The 21,349-nt window shown below is 62.4% G+C and overlaps 2 protein-coding genes across 7 annotated transcripts in view; one reads left to right on the top strand and one right to left on the bottom strand.

Annotated features, from left to right (window-relative positions):
• Window positions 1-7,710, top strand: part of ADAMTS7 (ADAM metallopeptidase with thrombospondin type 1 motif 7) — a 52,024-nt gene extending 44,314 nt beyond the window's left edge. The window contains exon 25 of the transcript XR_006598709.1: window positions 7,021-7,710. The gene's annotated coding sequence lies outside the window, so the exon portion shown is untranslated. The remainder of the gene's footprint in view (window positions 1-7,020) is intronic.
• The window catches only part of TBC1D2B (TBC1 domain family member 2B), a 65,497-nt gene continuing 46,037 nt past the window's right edge, over window positions 1,890-21,349 (bottom strand). For all 6 annotated transcript variants that reach the window (XM_023254782.2, XM_006932180.5, XM_006932178.5 and 3 more), the window contains exons 7-13: window positions 19,533-19,643; window positions 18,519-18,712; window positions 15,629-16,123; window positions 12,837-12,954; window positions 8,150-8,335; window positions 7,880-8,001; window positions 1,890-4,682 (exon numbers count right to left, since the gene is read on the bottom strand). In XM_023254782.2, the coding sequence (XP_023110550.1) occupies window positions 4,490-4,682; window positions 7,880-8,001; window positions 8,150-8,335; window positions 12,837-12,954; window positions 15,629-16,123; window positions 18,519-18,712; window positions 19,533-19,643 (1,419 nt within the window). In that variant the 3' untranslated portion in view covers window positions 1,890-4,489. The remainder of the gene's footprint in view (window positions 4,683-7,879; window positions 8,002-8,149; window positions 8,336-12,836; window positions 12,955-15,628; window positions 16,124-18,518; window positions 18,713-19,532; window positions 19,644-21,349) is intronic.

The raw sequence follows: 21,349 nt of genomic DNA, 5'->3' as shown, positions 1-21,349 counted from the left end.
GTCTCTGTCCTCCTGACTCACCACCCTTCACGTGCTCCTCGGGGAAACCCTAGAATAGGTGCTTGGTGGCCTCCTTGGGAGGTGTTATGGCGGGAGTACAGCTTGGCAAAGGCGGGGGTGGGGCGGGGGTCCTGGGCCACGCTCTTTCTGCCCCTTCAAGTCGCTCGCCCACCCCCCACGTCTCCACTCCAGGAGAGACCGGTGTTTCACAGTGAATGGGTCACACCCTCCCTCGAGCAGTAAGGCCCTCTGGTCTCCAGCAGGGGCTGTCCCCTGGGATGATGGCGATGGGGTCCGGGACGCCCTGTCTGGTTCCTGGCCCTCGCCACTTCGGCTGTTACCTGCACCGGGGGAGAGACGGGGTGCAGGTAGGAGCAGATGGGCGGCCACATCCTTCCTGGTCCCCGCTTGTCCCTTTCCCACATCTCCGTGTTCAGAGACAGATTTGGGGGGGGGGCGGATTCCTGCCCCGCCAACCCCAGCTGCCGGGCTCCTGTGACGCTGACCCGTGGCCTAGCACCTGCCCACCAGACCAGAGCTCCCTTCTTGCCGGACAGACCTAGGTCCGTGGAGGCAGGCGTGAACAGCAGGTGGCAGGTGGGTACCAGGTGCTCTGGGGAGTGTTCTGGGCTTGAACCAGGAATGAGGAGGCTGGGGTGGGGGGGGCGGCCGAGCTGCTCCTCCAGGAAGTGGCCTGGGTAGGCTCCAACCCTTACCTCTGGCCATGAGTCTTGAACTTGACCCTCTTACACGGTGCTCACAAGCCCTACTCCTGGAGAGTGTAGACCCCTTCTTCACGTGGGGGACACCGAGGCTGAGAGAGGCCCCGGCCCCCAGCCCCGTGCACACCGGCGGACACCACATTCAGTTCCACGGCATGTGCCGTTCACAGTGGTCCTTGGGCCGTGGTAGCGAGGGCCACGTGGCCACTTGTGCATCAGAGGCTGAAGCCACCAGCAGGCGTCTGTCCCGGGGACTGGTCCCCATGTGGAAGGCACGGAGGGAGAGGTGCCCAGCTGCTCCCCGGCTTCCCGTTCTCCGCACACAGCACCCCTTCCGGTAACACCCCTTCGCCGCCGGCTGCAGCGCCCCGCCCGCTCCGCGTGGGTCTGGCCCAAGCCCCCTTCCACCTGAGCTCTGGGCTGCCCCCGGCGGGAAGACGGCTTTGGCAGAGCTAGTCACTCTGAGGTCACTTCAGGAAAGCGAGTCACGGGGGCTTGAGAGAGTCCCAGGATCCTGCACCGGGGGAGGGGCAGCAGGCTTCCTTCCTGTGTTTGCAGTAGCTCTGGGGACCCACGCTCTGTGACGGCCTCTGTCCGGGCGCCTGACCCACACTGAGCAGGGGCCAGAGCCAGAGGGCACAGCACGGGGGTCCCAGTGCCGGCTCCGCTCCCGCTGCTGTGGTCGCAGGAACCCCCAGTCTCACAGAGTCTGACCTGGAGACTCTCAGCGGGCCCTCGTCTGCTCTGTCTGGGAACCCTCCCTGGAGCCCCCTCCCCCACACCGTGGAAAGACATTTGGTCTTAATCATTGTGGTGTGTTTTTCCGATGATGGGGGCTGAGGGGGATGGTGTCCCCGGTGGCAGCCGAGCGGTCAGCCCAGACGAGAGGCAAACAACCCATGACTCAGGCGGGGCACGGCACAGCTGTGACCCGGGGGGCTGCTCCAGACACAGGGCGGCTCCCGGCCGAGGCCCCCCATTTGCCAGCTCGGCCTCGGCTCCCGGGGCTGCACCGCTGACCGAGGCGTCTCGTCCCACACACCCCGAAAGAGCAAACCAAGGGCACGGACCTAAACACCCTGCTGGCAGGTCGGGGAGGCCCCTGTCCCCCCTAAGCCCTGGGGTGAGCCCCATCACGAGTGATTACAACCACATTTCAAACCACAATGTTATACAAATTAGTAGTTTATTTGGCTTTTTAGTAGGACCGTTCCAAAGTTTAACTGGAAGACGAGCACAGAAGCTGCAGAGACATGAAGGAAAGTCACCTGCCAGCAGCCCCCCTGCCGGCACACCCCCTCCCGCCCCAGGCTGACCGCCGCCCAGGGCACCTGGGGAAGACCACGCGGCACAAAGCCAAGGGTGGGGATTTGTGCAATACACACGTTTAGCTTCAAAAAGGAAAACGCGCTGGCTATCTGCCTAGAATATTTCCTATATGGATACAATGGAGGAGAATCCAGTCTCGGTCCAGCCCCAGCGGGTGCTGGACAGCTGTCGGCATGGCCGCAAGTGACCAGGGAGGTGCTGCCCGGGGAAGCAGCCCCAGCATGAGCCAGAGGCGGGATGCCCGGGGCCCAGGAGTGGGGAGCCACGTCGTGCTCAGGTTTATACACAAATACAGGGAGCCGTACACAAGACTCGTTATATAAAATAGATGTACGTCATCTAGAAAAACCTCGATACAAAGTCTATAAAAATATAAACTGTAGTGAAAAAATATACAAAAGTATTAACGTGTTCAACCCATGAAACAAAAACACATCCACGTGCAAGCTGGCAGGTGCCCCCCCCAACACGTTGAGGGAATCCCCTTGGCCATGGTACACGCGTTTGGGCAAGAAGTGTCGCCACGAGACCCAGCCTGCAGGGGCCCTGGGCCGGTGCTGAGGCCCCCCATCGGGACGCTGCCCGCCCGGTGGAGGGGGCAGGAGAGGGCGCCGTTCCGGGCCCTGTGGTTCTGGAGCGACGGACCCATCCTGTCCCGTCCGGACCAGGCCGAGCTCCGCTCCTGCCCTCCGGACACCCAGAGGCCAGCACCCCTGGCCCATTCCCCCGACCCCTCGGCTTTCACACCAACTTCCGGCCTCGGACGACCGCCTGGAGGCAGCAGCACAGCCCGGCCAGCCGCTCCCCGAAACCACGACTCCAGCCACGTACAGTGGGAACCTGGGCCCCATCCACATCTTTAAGATGCATCTTTCTGGGGCAAGACAGACAAAACCAGCAGCACCGTCACCTCCGGGAAATTGATCTGGAAACTACGGTCTGATCCGGCCGCACATCCTCACCGCTGTCCCCAGGCCGGCAGCTGCGTGGGGGCCAGGGCAGGGGGTCCGCGAATGGCAGTGAGGACGCCACCAGCCACTCCCAGGAAACGAACAACGGTGCAACGCGTCTGATACCCGAAAATCAAGTCAACCAACCTAGGGACGGAAACTCAGTCTGTGGAGACGCGGACCCGGCTTGGACCCTGCTCAACGCTGGTGACAGGACATCCCCACTTGGGAAAAAAGCGCTCCAAATTCCATCGGTTCAGCACTCAGGCTGCATCGAACACATCAACTAAGGGCTGTTTCCAGCTTCTCCAGGTAGTGTAAAAATCCCACTTGAAGTCATTTCTTTCCTATTTGAGCAATACTGTGCCAGGAAACAGTGTCACACGTCCGCATCAGGGACGGTCCTCGCTGTGATAAAGCAGAAGTCCACTTCCTTGGGCAAAGCCTCTCTCCGGGGCTTCAAACAGCTAGCGCTCCGTCTCCGGAGCTGCCTGGGCGGTGTGACCCCCACGGCCTCGGCGATGAACAAGGACGCTGCCAGAGCGGATGCCCGTGGGCAGCACTGGGGAGGGGACCCGAGCGGTGCCCCAAGCCCCGGCAGCCGCCTCCCCCCACACCAGCAGGCAGAGGAGACCTCGACTGTCACCCGGAACCTGCACCATGGCCCTGCTCTGTCCCCTCTACCGAGGCCCCAGGGCAGGGCCTGCTTTGCGGACGGCTCCCTCCACAGACCATGACTCGGTGACTCGGAGCCAGCCAAAAAGAAGGATTTCCCAGAGATCTGCACCAGGCAGAGGGCAGGCTGAGGGCAGGCGAGCCCAGCTGGTGCCCAGGAGGGAGTGTGGGCTGTCTGGAAAGCCAGGCCCTTCGCTGCTTGAAACGCTGTGCACGGAAGGGCCAGTGCTGTTCCAGAGTTGAGGCGAGGCTGCTTACCCGCAGGGAAGGTGTGTGGGTTTTCTACAGGCCGCTTCTGAGCGTGGGATGCACTTGCTTTTCTAGGAAAGGCCCCTTTTCACTACCCTCGTGCCCCCGGAGCAGCCACACTGTGGCCCGGGAGTGCGCGAAGCACACAGTGTGGCTGCTCGGCGGAGGCCCCCAGCCGCGCGGGGTGCAGGAGGAGCGAGACAGGGAGGCGCCTGGGACGGGGTCCCCAGGGCGCGCGCCAATGACCAACCCAGCTGACACGTGCAGTAAACAGGGCCTGGAAGACATCCAGCCAGTTCACCTGGGGGCGCACAGACCACGCGAGCCGGGGACAGGCGCAGCCACGTGCCACGGCACGGAAGACAGTTGTAAACAGGACAAAGCCCACCGCGAGTGGAAAGGAGAAAGTGCGGTGTGGCCCTGGATGTCTGCCCGGCAGATCTCCAGAGACCACGGGCGTTACATTCGGGCTTTTAAAGGAGCAGAGACGTCTCCGCGGTCGCCCTTTGGCACACTTTGGTTGTGAAGGCAAGAGCAGCATCGTGGGGGGTGGGGACGGGGGACTCAGGTGTCCTCCTCATCGCTGACCAGCTCACCCTTATCAGGGCTGGCATCCCGTTCGCGCAGGAAGTCCTCCCGGATGGCCTCCAGCTCCGTCAGCTCCAGCCGGACCTTCTCCAGGTGGTAGGCGCGCCGGTTCCGGATCTGGCGCAGGGGGAACGGGTTGAGGTCCCCGAAGGAGATACCGATCAGTCTCCTGGAAGGACCCAGGACAGGCACGGAGTGTCAGCAGGGCAGGACACGGGATGGGACCCCAGCAGGTGTATCACCTGGAGGCCAGCCCTTCTCACGCACAGGCTACGGGGCCGGCCCTGAGCCACGGCCCGGACTCAGACACACGCTCGCTCTGTCGTGGGGCAGGTGACGTCCCTTCCCTTTCTGGTTTCTGATTCCTCGTCGAGAGGCTGGGATGAGTTAGTGACCTTCCTGAGGTCTGGGGTCACCAGAGCTGCCGCCACAACGCGCACACAAGGACCGCGCCTGGCACTTGCCTGTGACCGCAGGGCCGGCGAGCCTGAGCCTTCGGGACCAGCAGAAGGATGGCCCGGAGGGCCGTCCCGGGCCTGACCGGGGAGCAGCGGATACCCAGGCCCGCCTGACAGGCACCGTCACACCCAGGAGCCACACGACGAGGCTCGAACACGTCTGCAGACAGATGTGCGCTCTATGGGTTTCCTACTATCCTGGGATCAAGGCACTGATTTACAGTGAACGGTTTAAAATCCCAGAAACGGGGCTGTAGCTGCTGGCCAGTGGTTTAGTAAGATCAGAATGAGAAGGTGCCCCAGGGCCTGGGGCCGGGTGCAGCCCCCGATTCATCCAGCCCAGGGGCTTCTCTTCCCAGCCACAGGGCCCTGGCGCACCTCCAGACCCAGGAGAGGCCGTGAGGACAGAGCCAGCGGCCACAGGTGGCCTGCCACCATCCACCCACGTGGGCTGCCTTGATGTGAGTCTATTCTAGAAGGTGTAACGTTAAGGGAGGGTGTAGCCTTTGGCATTTCTCCCTACTGAATTTCCAAACACCTACTCCTTAGCCGGACTCCAGAGGACTCCCTGCGTGAGGTCAAAGGTCAGGAAGGCCACCTTCAAATGCCAAGCTTCCCAGACTGTTCTCGAACACGGGCACGTGGGAGAACAGGACAGGCCTGCACAGAGCCGTGCCTCCTACTGGGCTCCACCGGCCGGGGCCACAGGGGTCTGTGAACGGAAATGTGAGCCCGGACCCGGGACCCAGGGCCACACGACCAGCTCCTTTTCCTACAGCCACGGGTCGCAGACTCCACGCACCTGAGAGCTGGCCTCCAGCCCCCTCTATGGGAGGCAAACAACACTAGGTTATTTTCACAGAGCCTCTGGTGGGACCGTGCTGCCGGGGCCTGTTGGCCCAGCGGGCAGGGCAGAACACTCCGCTCTGCGGCCCGGTCAGGAGATGAGAGATATCCCGTGGTCAGCCCAGGCTGAAGGCCCCAGCGGCCCCGACTCGACACTGGTTTAATCCGTTGACCCGCTGTCTCCTGGGCACACGGGACTCGGCACCCGCGCCCTCCTTTCTTATGGAGCCGCTCGGTTATGTGGAATCGCTCCCCTGGACCCACCAGCCCGGGGAGCTGAGTGAAACACCCGGGTCGCCATCCAACCACGGGGACTGAGTTCCTGAGGCCAACGGCCGGGCGGCTGTGCCCGAGGCCGCTCACGAGGTGGCGCTGCAGAGCTCGCGGGAGGCGCCGCCGGGAGGGTGGGGGGGCACATCCTGCAGCCTGGGCCTGAAGGGAGGTTAGGGAACCCTGACCTGATGGAAGGGTAGCGCACGCTCTCGGCCCGCTCTCTCTCAGGTTTTGCTCCCTGGCTTTTCATTTGGCAAAACCGAGGCCACTATCGCCGCCGATACGTCAAGCTGCCTGAAAATCCTTACAAACCGTGATGCCTTGTGGGCTGTCGGGCGTGGCCTCAGCCATCGGCCCCTTTGCTCGCAGCGTCCCCTCCCCGGGACCCGGGCCCAGCCCCTGCCCCAGAGCCCTCCTGCGGCCGGGCTCCCCCAGCGCTGGTGCCCTGAGGGCCTGCGGCTTCTCGCGGGGCCAGCCAAGAAGAGGGGCACCTGCCAGCTTACTGGGGGGCCCTGCGGGATTTCAAGCAGGTTGTGACACATCAGTGGATGAGAAACCCACGTGGTGAATCATGACAAGCGTTTTGTAACAGGAAGTTAGAAACCTCAACATCTAACACAGACCTTTAGCAAGAACCACAAACATTTCAACAAACCGTTTCACTTCTATACGCTCTGGCACGGGCAGTTCACATTCTGATATGAAATGGTCTTATGAGCTACGGTCCAAAAAGTCTGAGGGGCGCCTGGGGGGCTCAGACGGCTAAGCGTCCAACTCTGGCTCAGGTCACGATCTGGCAGTCTGAGTTCGAGCCCTGCATCGGGCTCTGCGCTGACACCGCGGAGCCTGCTTCGGACTGACTCTCTCTCTCTCTCTCTCTCTCTCTCTCTCTTCCTCTGCCCCTCCCCCTGCTTGCATTCTTTCTCTCAGAAATAATTTAAAAAATAGTCTGAAAACGTATGTGAGCCACAGACACTTCTCTGCGGAAAGACTCATGGCTTCCTTACGGGTAGACAAGCCTGACGTGGAACACGGTCATGTGCAGGGAAAGGCGGCCCTGTACCACACGGGCAGCAGTGAACTGTACCCCGCCTTGGCCGTGGGAGCCCCTGGCGAGTCCCCAGGGCAGCCGCCAAAGGCGGTCGGGGGCACACGCACAACACGGACACGATCCGCCGAGGCCTGGTGCCCGAGCCAGAAGCCCAGGGTTCCCCAAGCTCCACTTCCTGTCCCATGCTCTAGTCTACCCCCTCCGCCCCCCCGCCCCCCTTCCCCAGGCCCCGGGTCTCCTCTCCGATGCCAGCCCTCCTGTCTTCCCGACACTTGGGGGATGAAGCCTGTCCTGCTCCGCCACGGCCCCAGACACGCTGCCTCTCACCTCCACTCCTCAGGATCCCTTTGCCCAGGACACCCTCTCCTTGGGGTCCCCCCGGCCCCGCTCACCCCCACCTTTCCCCTGCACTTGTCCCATCTGGGCTCCCCCCACGGCAGCCCTGAGCCTGTCACGCCAGTGGTCTCCCCTAGGTTGTTCACGGGAGATGTCCGTCCTTGGTCACCGTGCCCCCCGTGCCCCGGACGCTCAGTAAAGGCTTGCTGGACAAATAAAAATGCTGCTTCGCTGCTGGGACTGATGTTCATTGGAGAAAAAATAAACTGTCCTCTATCCTCCCCCCGCCCCTCCCCATCACTGGAGGCCACCTGGTGTCCCCGGCCTGTCCCCACCTTTTCCTCGGGAAGCAGGGACCAGCGCTCCCGCTCTCGCCACGCCCCCCCGCCCCCAAGGACGCACCTGGCGTCGAGGACCGTGCGCGTGAAGTGACGGAGATACTTGAAAATGGACATGGAGTCCTGCAACCTCAGGATCTCCTCCTCCTTGTATTTAAAAAGAGCCAGGGCAAAGCGGAAAATGACCTGTGGGTGGGACAGAGACACCTGTGAGCAGAGGCACACCTCGGCCCGGCGCGGCTGCTTCCTGTGACCCCGGCCCCACGGTGGCCCCTCACGCACCCGGGCAGCTGGCCACCACCGTGCTGCCCAGAAACCCGGCGAGCAGACCCACCTTTGGTCCCTCATAGAGGAAGGAATCCCAGATCTTAAAGAGGACGTCACTCACGACGCTGTCCACAAACACCACCAGAAACCAGTTGAACGTGATGAGGGTGTAGTCGACTTTGTGCTGTTCCAGGTGGCTGTGCAGACGGGGTAGCTTCTCGCTCAGGAGGTCTCTGAACACCCGCTGGTCCACCTGGGGAGGGGGCGGAGGCGAGGCGTGGGTGCGCTCGGGCACGCCGCCTGGGCCGCGCACCAGGGACCTCACGCACCGCAGGCGCGCCCACCCCCGGGCCTGAAACCCACTCGTGTGCCCCAAACACCCAAGAACACAGGCCGCTATGATACACTCCTGAGCCGGGGGAAGAGTCGGCCTGGCCGCTGCACGCGAGATCTGGGGTACATGGGTCACAACCGAGTCCCAGGCCCAAGAGTTAGCGTGACAGCAGCACGGCCGTCCCACAGATGTCACGGGACGCGAAGCGCTGCCTGCACCTCCCAGCCGCTGCCGCCCCAGGACACCTGCACGGCCCGCTCCAGGGCGCGCGAGGGCGCCGTGTGATGCAGCCGGTGCGTGCTCCCCTACAGGGGTCTCCCCGGAAGCCTCGCCCCTCTCAGTGGGCAGGGTCAGCACCACCTGCTAGAGACAGCGCCTGCGCATTTGAACGACGGCCCCGGGACAGCACGCGCCTGAGGCCGGGGCTCAGGCCAGTGCTGGCCACCTTCAGGGGCTGAAGGTGGGCAAGGGAGGACAGCAGACTGTGGGACGTGACCCCGGGATGAGTGACCACCGGACAAGTGCCCACATAACAAGTGACTGTGGGACGAGTGACCCCAGGACGAGTGTCTGCGGGACGAGTGACCACGGAACGAGTGTCCATGGGATGGGTGCGGGACAAGTGCCCCCAGAATGAGTGTCTGTGGGACAAGTGCCCACGGGATCAGTGGCCCTGGGACGAGTGACCACGGGACAAGTGACCCCAGAATGACCGTGGGACGAGTGACCATGGAACAAGTGACCACGGAAAGAGTGACCGTGGAACGAGTGACCACGGGATGAGAGCAGGACGAGTGGCCCCAGAACGAGTGTCTGCGGGACAAGTGCCCCCAGGACGAGTGACCACAGGACAAGTGACCGTGGGATAAGTGACCCTGGGATGAGTGACCACGGCACAAGTGACCCCAGAATGAGTGACTGCGGAACGAGTGACCACAGAATGAGTGACCACGGAACAAGTGACCACGGGATGAATGCGGGACAAGTGCCCCCAGAACGAGTGACCACAGGACAAGTGACCATGGAACGAGTGACCCCGGGATGAGTGACCACGGAATGAGTGACCGCGGGATGAATGCGGGACAAGTGACCGCGGAATGAGTGACCACGGGATGAGTGAAGGGCAAGTGCCCCCAGAACGAGTAACTGCGGGATGAGTGACGGGAACAGACTCCTTCTGCCAGGAGGGGTGGGACTGGGCTGAAGAGGAGGGGCGAGAAGCCAACCCCACAGCAATCGCCCTGTATCCGTCGGGCGGCAGGTGGCACCTTGCGCTCGAGGCCGTCCAGGCGCAGAGGGCCGGGTGCGGAGCAGCCGGCAGCAAGCACCGCTCGACCTGTGTTCAGCCCCAGCCCCGCCGGCTCGGGAGGTGGTGGGGTGCGGGGGGGAAGGAACGCGCCGGGGACACCAGGGGACACCGGGGGACGGGGTCCTCGGCGCCGGCCGGGTCCTGGTGCACAGCGGATGGAACGATGGAGAAGGCGCGAGCAGCCGGCAGGGATTTGGGAAGCAGGGTGCCGTGGGGGCAGAGGGGCACACAAGCTGTCCCCGCTTCAGGGCGGCCCACGCGGTGCCCCCTGTAGGACACATACGGTCCACGCACTGCCCCGACGGGACGCGGCAGCCACCGAACGGGGCAACTCGCCGGAGCCGTGACGCGAAGCAGCCGGGACACCTCACGCCCCCAACGTCCATACCTAAGGGGAGGTGGGGGAGGAGCAAAAAGGGAGCCCATCAAAATGCCAACCGTGGTCTCCCTGGTAGAGTAACGCGGTTTTCATCCTCCTCTTACCGTCCTTCTGTGTCACCTGCTTGCTCCTCGGGAGCTTCTGCGACTTTCTCAGTTGGGGACAGAGTCTCTTCAGTTTACGATTCCCTTTCCGTGACAACACGAGGCACAGTTCATCTCAAATCCACATACTTAAGATAGGTTTTTCCCTTCTGCCTGTTGTAACTGCGAGTTTTTTTTAATTCTGAACGTTATGACAGACCCTTAAAGCACCGTCTGAATCTGACGTCAAGCCCTCCACAGGAGGGGAGTCTGACGCTCATCTTTCAGATGTGGAAACTGGGGCGCGGGGCGCCCGGCAACGTGGCCACGCCCCACAGGGGGGCGGGCCTGGCTCAAGGGAAGGAAGACCAAGGCTCCTTCCGGCCGCTGGAGTAAGTTTCGGAGTAAGACCTTCTTGTTCTCAAACACAGTCATCTGAGATTTTGGGTCTCTGAAGCTACTGGCTCCCAGGCGTCTGTGATACACAGAACATTATTTACTGGCCCCCTCACTCCCACAAAACAGTGACTGCTGCCTGTTAACGGCTCACTTCCTAGTTTATACACTGGCGAAACTAGCCTCTCAGTCGCTTAGCAAACTGAAGCGGTCACCGGAGGACCAGATGACTCTCCTGGGATCACTGGGCCCAGAGCCCAGGCCCTGCTCTCCTCCCCGGCCTTCCAGGAGGAGTGGACAGAGGTCCAGACCCCAGCCTGGGCCTCGGTGGTAGCTCCTCAGGCAAGGTACTTAGCGTCTCTGAGCTCCGCTTGTCTCCCAAGGAGGAGGGGGACCGTGATGCCTGCATCCGGACGGTTTTGTGCAGACGCGAGGGAGGCTCGCTAAGTGCCCCCGGCCGGAGAGCTCGCTCACACACGCTCCGCGCTCACCGTGCCGCGTGCCCGCGATGTTGAAATGAACGTCAGGGCTGCGGACCAGCTACAGGACCAGCAGGCACACGGGGAGGGTCCCGTCAGACAAGCGCTGTCCCCGAGGCCCCGGACCAGAGCAGCGGGCGGCCCCAGAGGGGCAGAAGCAGCACCGAGGAAGCGGTGCTCAGCGCTCAGAGCCGGTGCTCTCCAGGACGCAGGCAGGGCAACGGTGACCTAGGGAGTCACGTCTTCACCCGAGGTCAGGGCGTGACCGGCGAGCAGGTGTTCCGTCACAAGGGGGCACGGCTGACCCCAAGAGTGACAGTTATACAGGAAAGCAGGGCACCCTGACAAGGGTGAGGGGTCAAGGGAGAGCAGGGATGAGAGCCACCAGGCAGGTGGCAATGACCAGAAGCTAACCGCAGGGATGCAGGGGGCGAGAAATGAGGGGGAGTCCAGGCTGGTGGGCTAGCGGGCGCAGAGGGCAGGCAGTGACAGAGGCCACGATGGACCCGGTCTGAAGGCAGATGTGCAAATCTAAAGCAAAACTCAGGCAGGGGCCAGCCAGGCGGACAGAACCTACTCCCAGTATTTACAACCGAGACCCTGAGGGATTTTACCCAGGAAAGTCACACAGTGACAGAGAAGCTGAGAAGCCAGGCGGCTGCTGGTGGCCCAGAGGCAAGGGCAGGAAGTCACCCCCAGACTGGAACAGGGAGGTCCCTCCCGCACGGGGGCGGGGAGGGGGGACAGTAGACAGGAGTGGGCACCGCGGAGGAGTCAGACCCACTGACGGGCGGTGCCCGTGATGAGCGGGGAGAGAACTACCCTCAGTCCCCTCCTGCCACCCGCCTATCCCCCGCCGGTGCCTCTGCTGGCCTCCGCAGGGCCGTGAAGGTCAGACCTACGAGCAGGATTGCTAGTTGGGGAGCAGGGACGGCGGCCCCAGCCCGGCCCAGGGGAGGGGCCCCGGGCTGCTCTGGAGCCAGAACTGCCCCCGAGGAGACAAGCCTGGGCTCTCCGGCCCCTTCGCCCTCGGGCGCCGGGTGTTGTGGGCATGTCTCCCGCCAGGGGGGTGACTGCCAGCCCCGCTGCCTGCTCCCAGGAAGGAAGTGACCGCGGCAGAGCCCCGATGCAGCCTGTCGGCATGAGACACAGGTCTGTCACAGGGGTCCCTGCTGGCCTGGCCGAGACTTCCTGAGAACCACACGGCCATCTGGGACCCGTCCCACTCGAGCCACCTTCCTGTCCCTGGTCTGGGGGCTCCCCCGCCTCCCTGCTCCCTCCCTGGTCCTTCGCAGGTGCCCCCCCTCAGAAATCTCTGGCTTGCCTACTCCTGTCCCCGGACTCCCCAGGAAGGCTGCACTGGGGAGAGGGCACGGCTATGGGGGGGGGGGGACAGCGTGTGCTGGGGAGAGAGCAGGGCTATGGGGGGGGGGGACACCTGTGCCCAGGGAGGGAGACAGCAGGACTGCAGGGGATGGGGGGGGGGGGACAGCTTGTGCTGGGGAGAGAGCAGGGCTATGGGGGGGGGAACACCTGTGCCCAGGGGAGACAGCAGGACTGCAGGAGATGTGGGGGGGGGGGGACAGCTGTGCCCGGTGGGACTTTCCCCGCCCGGTCACACTCAGCCAGGCCCGGGGTCTGCAGCACGCCCTCCTCGTACGTCTGTTTCAAGGCTCAGCACGCACGGGAGCCCCTCCCCCACCGAAGTTAAATTCCCCACGTGTCGGCTGGACTCTCCAGGCCGCTGACTGACACGCGGTGTTTCTAGCCGTACCTGGGACCCCAGCAGCGTCTTGGTGTAATAGTCTCGAGGCATGAAAACTTCCACTATGGTGACCAGACACCAGAACGCGTCTTCTTGCTCCAGGTACAGGAGGGCCACCGCCACCAACCTGTAAACAGACGGACAGCAAGGTGAGGGCCAGCACCCCGCACACCGGGGCCCGGGCCACACGGCTGGTCAGCCGCAACGCGCCGTCTGCTTACACAGCCGCGGCCATCTCCAGTCCCCCAGCAAAGAACAAGCAACTTCCTGCACGAGCAACACATTCGTCCTTCTCTTTCTTTTTTAAGTCATCTCTGCCCCCAATGTGGGGCTCAACCTCACAACCCCGAGATCAAGAGTCACGTGTTCCACCGACCGAGCCAGCCGGGTGCCCCAAGTGAGGCACGTCCGACTCTGGATTTCAGCTCACGTCATGACTGCATGGTTCATGGGTTCGAGACCCGTGTTGGGCTCTGTGCTGACAGCACAGGGCCTGCTTGGGATTCTCTCTCTCTCTCTGCCCCTTCCCCCTCTCAAAATAAACACTAAGATAAATGATGTTTGAGAAGCAAAGTTACTGCTCCCGCCAACCCTTTCATTTGGTTTTCGTTTAAGGAGGCTGAAATTCTTTCCCAACGATCAACCAGCCTCGTTAAAAAAAAAAATGCTTAGCTAATGCAGCTCTTTTGTGCACAGAAAGTCCAGGGGTGAGTGTACGATGGGTTACGGACAACCACTCCGAGGGGCTTTGAGAAGCAGCTGCGGCCACGGTGTGCGTGCACGTGGGGGCAGGAGCCTGAACAACGGTCAGCTTGCTCGCAAGGAAACCTGGGTTCAGCCGTTACGCCGTCCCCGGTCACGGACCTGTCCAGTGATCCCAGGCTTGACTCCCAGTAGGCATGCAGGCAGGATCTGGACACAAAGCAACGAGAAAAAAAGCCCTTCTCTCTGCATCTGAAATCCAAGCGCCTCTGCTCTGACAGCTTCTGTGCCTCGCTTACGGGAAACCCTAACCCTACTTCTCCGGGGCTGGTTACGGTCTTTTTCTTCCTCACATAAAATTACGATGGATTCACCTCGAATTAAGACCTTAAAACGAGGGACGTGGGGTCGGCGGAAGGGGACGCCTCAGGCAGGCCTGACCGCACGGGCCGCAGGCAGGTGGCCACGGCAGGGACAGACAGGAGAGACGGCAAGCCCACAGCACCCAAAGGTGTGGGGAGCGGGGCCAGGGGTCTGCAGTCAGCACAGCCTGCAGGACGTCACTTTAACCAAGTTTCAGGAAGGTAGGCCTGGATCACTCACAAAAGGCTAACGTTCTTCTACCCGAGTTCTGGGTTCTCAGGAGGCACATGTCAAATATTTGGGGGAAAACCCCAATAAAATGGTTAAAGTTAAGAGGCCCTAAGGGTGATGGGGTGCGGATGATGGGGGCAATTTTCTGGAAGTTTTACTGTGGAAGAGGAGGTTCCACGGCAGCGCCAGACGAACGGGGCACCAGCGTCGCCCCCAAACAGGCGTGCCGGAGGGATCCGCTGGCCTTCAGAGGGTTGTGGCTTCTGGAAACTGTTAGACTGGGTGTTCCACGTGAATCGTGGATTCAAAGAGAACTAAACCGTTCCTTACACAGCATCCTGTTGACAGCTTTTTTTCTTTCAACGGGGGCGCAAAGGGGCAGCCGAATCCATCACTTTCGGGGCACAGACAGCATATCCGTCCTCCCCACCACAGAGGCAGGTGACTTCCTTGGGAACTGCCTAGTGTGAACACGCCAGCTGAAACCTTCCTTCTGCAGCACGGCCACTCAGACACAAACACACGGCCCTTACTGGAGGTCAGCATCTGGCACGGAGGGGGAGTCAGGGCCCGCGAGCGGCCAGAATTAACCGTCAGCATCCACAACTCAACGCGTGCGCTTGGCTGATGGCAAAACTCCTAACGCACGCGAGCACACACAGCTTCTTCACGCTTCAACGTATCTCCCGCTCCCACTGCACGGACAGAGCACCACTGGACGAGCGCAGGGCCAGCGAGTGCGGAAAGCACGTCAGCCACAGACACCAGGCACCAAGCAGCCACGGCACGCAGCCCCCTGCGGCGCAGACCCCGGGGCCTCCGGTGGCCTCGTCCCGCCCTAGCCCGGCTCCGAATGAGGAGCGACGAGGTGGGCGGCCTCCCAGTGTCCTCCGCCTATGGAAGCAGGGGCGTGCGTGAGACCCGCAGACTCTCGTCCACAGGTGCCAGGTTCCAACCAGCCGCAGAACCATCTGGGGCAACTTCTCAACTCACGAAGATGCCGGATGAACGAGGAAGGGCCACCAGCATCCGCTTCGTGCGTTACGAGCGTAAAATCATATAAAATTATAATTGAAAGCACAGTGAGATCAAACTTCCGGTCAAACCCTGAACCTCGCGAGGAACCAGAACGAGAAACGTAGTGGCTTCAGATAACGTCAATTTGGCAGTGGTACTGTTTTCGCATTTTACTTTTTTCAAGTTTATTCATTTGAAGAGAGAGACGGAGAGAGATCCCGAGCCAGGGAGGAGCAGAGAGAGATGGAGAGAGAATCCCGAACAGGTTCTGAGCGCTCAGCACAGAGCCCAACACGGGGCCTGAACTCACGAACAGGGAGATGGTGAGCTGAGCCTAAATCAAGAGTCGGCTGCTCAAGGGACCGAGCCAGCAGGCGCCCCAGGGGACACCGCGTCACTCAACCTAGCTGACTGCAACTTCCCCGCAGGGGAGGGGCCCGTCCCGTCTGGCGGGGGGCACGCAGGAGCAGCGTGGGGCCGACACCCACCTGTTCAGACCCTGGCAGTAGCCGATGTCCGGGTTCCGCCAGGAGAAGGCCAGCAGGACGTTGCGAAGCTTCTGGATGCCCTCCGAGGTGGGGCAGGAGTAGTGCTTGTTGTTGGGCAGGGTCCGCAGCAGGTCAAGCTCGATCTGCTTGGAGGCCGGGTTCTGCTTCTCCAGCGCCTTCTGGAGCAGCGTCTGGAAGTACCCGGGCTCGGTGCTGCCCTTGAACTTCCGGGCGTGGAGGTCCACGCACCACTTCCACACCTTGGAACGGTGCTCGTGCGGGATGCCCGCCCGGATCAGGCTCTTCAGCTCCGGAGAGCGCGCCATCTCCCTGGTCATCGTGCTCGCGAAGTAGTTTTCCCACTTGACGCCGGTGGACACTTCCTGGTTTTCCGTGAGGTGCAGCGTCTTCAGGTCCAGCGCGCGGACCTTGGCCACCAGCTTCTCCTCCTCGTCGTCCTCTGGGACGGTCCTGAACCCGTAGATGTCGTACTCGCTGTTGAGAAAAACAGGGGGAAGATAAAACGATGTGACTTCCACAAAAACAGCACAACAGCAAAGGGCGCCAGCCACGTGCACGTGGCCCCGTGACCCGGGCCCCGGCGCTGGAGCGGCCAGGAGAGACCGAACTTCTCCGTAAACGGGGTCAGGACGACCGGCTGTCTGCGCGGGGGCAAGTTAGACTAGACCTCTTCTTGATACCGAGAGAAAAAGGGAATCGGGGGTGTGGAAAGCGCAGCGGAAGCACGCCGGCGTTACTGGGAGATTCGGCCGCGCTGATGCACGCGTGTGTGTACGTCACACCTGGACGGACGAGGAACTTTTGTGTTGGAAAAGCGTCATTTTAAAAAGCGGAAAGACGAGGGAGAAAACGTTTGTGTGGATATCAGGGACGTGGAAGGCAGGACAGCGGCCCCGAGGACGTCAAACCCCAGGGCCTCACACCCGTGACGGGGTCACCTCACAGAAGGCGTTCACGGCGGGGAGCTCACCCCGGGTGTTCCAGGGGCCAGCGTGCGCACAGGAGCCCTTCACGGTGGGAGTCAAAGGAGAGGGGCCGCGTGGCCCACTGTCGCCGGCTGCGGAAGGAAGCGGGGGCCGGAGCCCGGGGACGCAGCGGCCTCCAGAAGCAGGGGTTGAACGCCACGCCCGGCGGCCCGGGGAATGCGTTCTGCCGACAATCCCGTGACCACGTGCCGCGGGGAAGGAGTGCAGCCCAGAACGCGTCGGCCGCCGGCAGAAGCCTAAGTGCGGCGTTGGAAGCCGCGAAGTGTGTGGCGACCCGCCAGGCTGGCCACGGGAACACCAGCACGCGGGCCTTCCGCGCCCTGCTGCTCCGGAAACCCGCCCTGGCGCGGCTGCAGCTGTATTCCAGTCTACATCCGGCAGGACGGGAGCTCGCACACAGACAGGCAGACCCACGGCCTCATCTGGTAAAGGGAGCACGGAAGGAAGCACGAGGGGAAGGAATAAAGACACCGAGGTCCGGGCACCACACGTCCCCCCCTACCGGGAAGGTACACAAGGCAAGAACGAAATGCCCGGAGCCACACGTATCCCCCTGTGCGATTTCAGGAAGTTAACGCTGAAGGCAGGCAGTTGCGAAAACACAGAACATGGTGGGATGCGCATATTAAAAAGTGTCATCAGGGGCGCCTGGGTGGCTCGGTCGGTTGAGCATCTGACTCTGGATATTGGCTCAGGTCGTGATCTCGCGGATCACGGGTTCGAGCCCCGCGTCGTGCTCTGCGCTGACAGCGTGTAGCCTGCTGGGGATCCCCTCTCTCTCCCTCCCTGGCGCATGTGCACACCCAGACACACTTCCTCTCTCCAAGTAAATACACTTACGAAAGAGGGCCATCGGTTAGAAGTTAGAAACGCATCCTGGAGTGTTTCAAGGTGAAAAGACAAAATGAGTGGCATTTGCCTTAAAGTAACTGCAGGAAAAAACCTTGGGGGAGGGGAGGACGAAACCAGACCGGCCAAACACTGGTAACTGCTGACGGTACACGGGGGGTGTTGCTGGCCGTCACTTTGTAGGCTTGAAATTTTCATCCAGTAAAAACGAGTCCGTGCGTACAGTCAGCGTTCTAGTTACACGCGGTTTGAACACGTACGATATACACAGCGAGGGCCCGACGGCGCACAAGGGAGGGAGGGAGGACGGTGTCTCCAGAGCCGCCAGCCGGGGTGCCGTCCGCGGGCCCTGTCCTTGCCCCCGGGCACCATGACCGTGGCCGGCACGTCTCCCCCACGGCCTCAGCCTCCCGTGCGGCACGAGGGTACACGCACCCGCCTCGCCGAGCCCGCACGGCTCCTGGCGCACAGGCCGCGGCAGTGCGGGTGCCGCGCTTGAGCGCAGACGCGGGGAGGCCGTGCTGACCAGGCTTCACCGGGGCGGGAGGTGCGAGGCCCCTGCAGCAGGGCCGTCCCGGAGCGGCCAGCGGAGGAGACGAGAGGAGACGGGACCGAATCTGCAGGTTTCTCCGTGTCCAATGTCTCACGGATCTCATTTTTCAGGAACTACTACTTGAGGACCCCAGGGGGAGAGCCGGCACGGGCTTCCAGACTCCGCCATTTTCTAACATGTGCGACACCGTGCGTGTCCAAGTGTGTCCACGGCACACGTCGGAGCCTCAGTGGGTGCTGGGCCTCCGAGCCAGGCCACCCAAGCGTCTTCCCCACTCGGGGGCCCCCGTGCTCTCAGACGCGGTGACGGCGGTCATGTTCACGCTGCCTTTCCCGCCACGATGCCATCGGGTGCAGCTGTGTCTCGGGACGGGGCGCCTGCTCGCCGGGACACGACCTCGTGTCCCGCTCCCTGTGAACGGCCGCTGTGGCTGCAGCAGGGGGCTTCAGGAGGGGGTCCCACCACCCGCCAGCACCTTTACCTGACGAGACGAGGCTTCACGAATGCCTGCTCCGGCTGCTCCGGGCCCTCCACCTGCAGAGCGTCCTCCAGCAGCTGGGCGATGACCTCGCGGGAGGGCCCCTGCTCTTCCGAGCACACGGGCGTCTTCATTTCTTGCAGCAGAATCAGGTATTTGCTTTCTATCTGGCAGAGCTTGGCTTCCAGGCTGGAATACTACAGATAGCGTGGGGGTTACCTCCATCCCGACCGACGCGGGATACACAACCCTTAGGTACGTCAGGCGGCCGATGAATGACAAGCCCCCAACTACCAGGAGGAGAGGCGGGAGGCCGTGTGGAGGACAGAGATTAATTTATGTCACCGGCCACCCGTCACGTCCCCTCCCTTCCGGGGCTCCGGCACCAAGGACCCGATGCCAACACCCACGTGGGTCCTGGACGGCCAAAGGGAGCAGCAGGAACCAGAGCACGAGCCGGTTCCTGAGGTCATGTCGTGTCCCTGGCACGTGGGCCATGAGCAGGCGCCTGCGTGGCACCCACACTTTCCCAGGACCCTGTGCCTGGGACCAGCTCCCGTCCGCCGCCGCCTCAGATGAGACAGACACCAAGGAGAACACGCAGGCAAAGGTCGGGGGAAGGGGTGACGGCTGTCACGTTCACGCTGCCTTTCCCGCCACAATGCCATCAGACTCTCGCACCGCCACCATTGGGCTGGCAGCGAGGTGTTCTCCCCCTTCCCCGTTTACAGGTGGGAAATCGACCCCACCACAGCTAAAATCACAATCCAAGGGGCCTTCACTTGGGGGCCTCAGAATAGGATTTAAGCTGTTCTGTGAACCCGTTATACGTGCAGACGGGACACAGCAGGGCGCCTCGGATGAGACCAAGCACCCAGCACTCTGCGCTCCCAACGTTTCAGACACGATTCGGGGTCGCGACCACACCCCCACCGGCAGCAGGACAGGGTTGCGGGCACCCGCTTCCGGAAGGCTTGAGTCCCCCGCCACCAGGACACAGAGCCGCGCCCGACCCACCTTGGCCATCAGATCCCGCTCCCTCCTTTCTGCGTTTCTCCGCAGCGCCGAGAGCTCCAGAATCTCCTTGTTGAGAAACTTATTCTGGGTTTTATACCCCTGGAGGCTGTCCTGTTGGAAGAGAAAACCCGTCGATTCACACCAGCTGAAGGCTGATTATTCTACATAATTAATATTCCGCCCCTGTAATCAAACGGTCCCGCTGAATTAGGGCCGACACCCCGACCATCGCCGCGGCCACCAGGACCCACGTCCCCGCTCTGTGCAGACACCTACCTGCACTCACGTCCCTCACGCTCCAGTCTTTCCTAAGCAGAGAGACAGTACACTTTCTGCGGGTGCTCATTTTTACTCACCCACTTTGCACACCGCACACGCCCTCAACTAGAGACCCACACCTGCGACTGACAGCGGGTGAGGCGCTCCGGAGAGCACGTCCCTCCCGTGTCCACGTGGAAGACGTCAAACTCTGGCCCAGCTGGAAGGGAAGTACAGCGAACCCAACATACCCTTCACCTAAATTCACCAATGGTTAATGTCTGCTGCAGCTGCCATGTTTTAAGAGGCCTCACGGGCCGGCGACAAGCTCTCCCAAACGTGGGGACACGTTTGGCTCTGGCCTTGAAGCCTGAGGACAGGAAGCCTGAGCCGGACACGTGCTGCCGAGCGCAGCCCTTCATCAGGGTGCTTCTCCCGCTCTGCCGGGGCTCCCAGGGAGGCTCTGGCCCCTCGGCCTTGGCCACAGCCACAGGAAAATTCGGGGGCCGGCCGGGAGTGGCCAGGGAAGCCGCGGGCTCCTGGACCCTCACGGGACAGAAGCCAGGGCCGTTCCCCGAGACGTGCCCCAGGCTGGACATCGCCGTGGGGCTGGCGGCCCGTAACCAGCCTAAAACCCACAGAGAAAATGACGTTTCCGTGATCCCTTCAGTCGCTAACATTTGTGGGGCACTTGCTAGGGATTATGGGTCGGCATGACACTCCTGATCTGCCTAAACCACGACAATTGCTGGGCAGCCGTCCCCAGGTCTCCGCTGCCCAGGTGAAGATGGAGCCTAGGGGCCGGGATCCAGCCCCTGAGAGCCAGGCCGCTGGACTCCGGGCCGCTGGCCACGCCTGACTGATACACGCACACTTTCTGAGTCCGTGGGACCACATGTCATGACAGGCCCGCGAGACACCTAAATCTAGCCCCACAGAAGGCCCCGATCCCCTTCCGTGGCCTCAGTCTCGCCCTCCTGGTGGGTGAGAGCTGCTGGCGGCAGATGGAGGAGAGGGAGCGCCGGGCCAAGCGCAGCACATGCCCGAGCCCGACGGACCGAGGCCGAGTGACACAAGGGGGTGGGTGACAGCAGGAGAGCAGACTAACAGTGTTTTCCTTGGGAGGGCCTGACTGTTCATCACAAGGACGGTCTCCCTACGGTGACGATCACAGCAGGGAAGCCCCGTGAGGCACCAGGAGCCCGATCCCCACGAGACCCCCGAGGGGAGGGCTGGGTCTCAGGTGAACACACTGGGCAGAGAAGGGGCCCAACCCGCCGTGGGGGGGCTCACAGGCGCCACAGCTGGGCTCGAACGCAGGCCAGGTCTGGCTCCAGAGCTGCGTCCAGACCACCACGAGTGCCGGCCCACGTCTCTTCCCTGCTGCTCACCCTCACTGCAGCTGTGGTTCTGCCTCTGTCTCTGCTTTCAAGACACGCTGGGTGCCACGGGGGCGGGGGGCGGGGTGGGGAGGGACACACCGTGCGCTTCCAGCAGAGCGCAGAGCCCGGCGCGTGGCCGGACAAACGAACAAGGCCGCAAGCGTGAAGGCCCACGCG

The sequence above is a fragment of the Felis catus genome, chromosome B3 (genome assembly GCF_018350175.1).
Source record: "Felis catus isolate Fca126 chromosome B3, F.catus_Fca126_mat1.0, whole genome shotgun sequence".
NCBI lineage: Eukaryota > Metazoa > Chordata > Mammalia > Carnivora > Felidae > Felis > Felis catus.
This window is presented reverse-complemented; position numbering and strand designations above follow the sequence as displayed.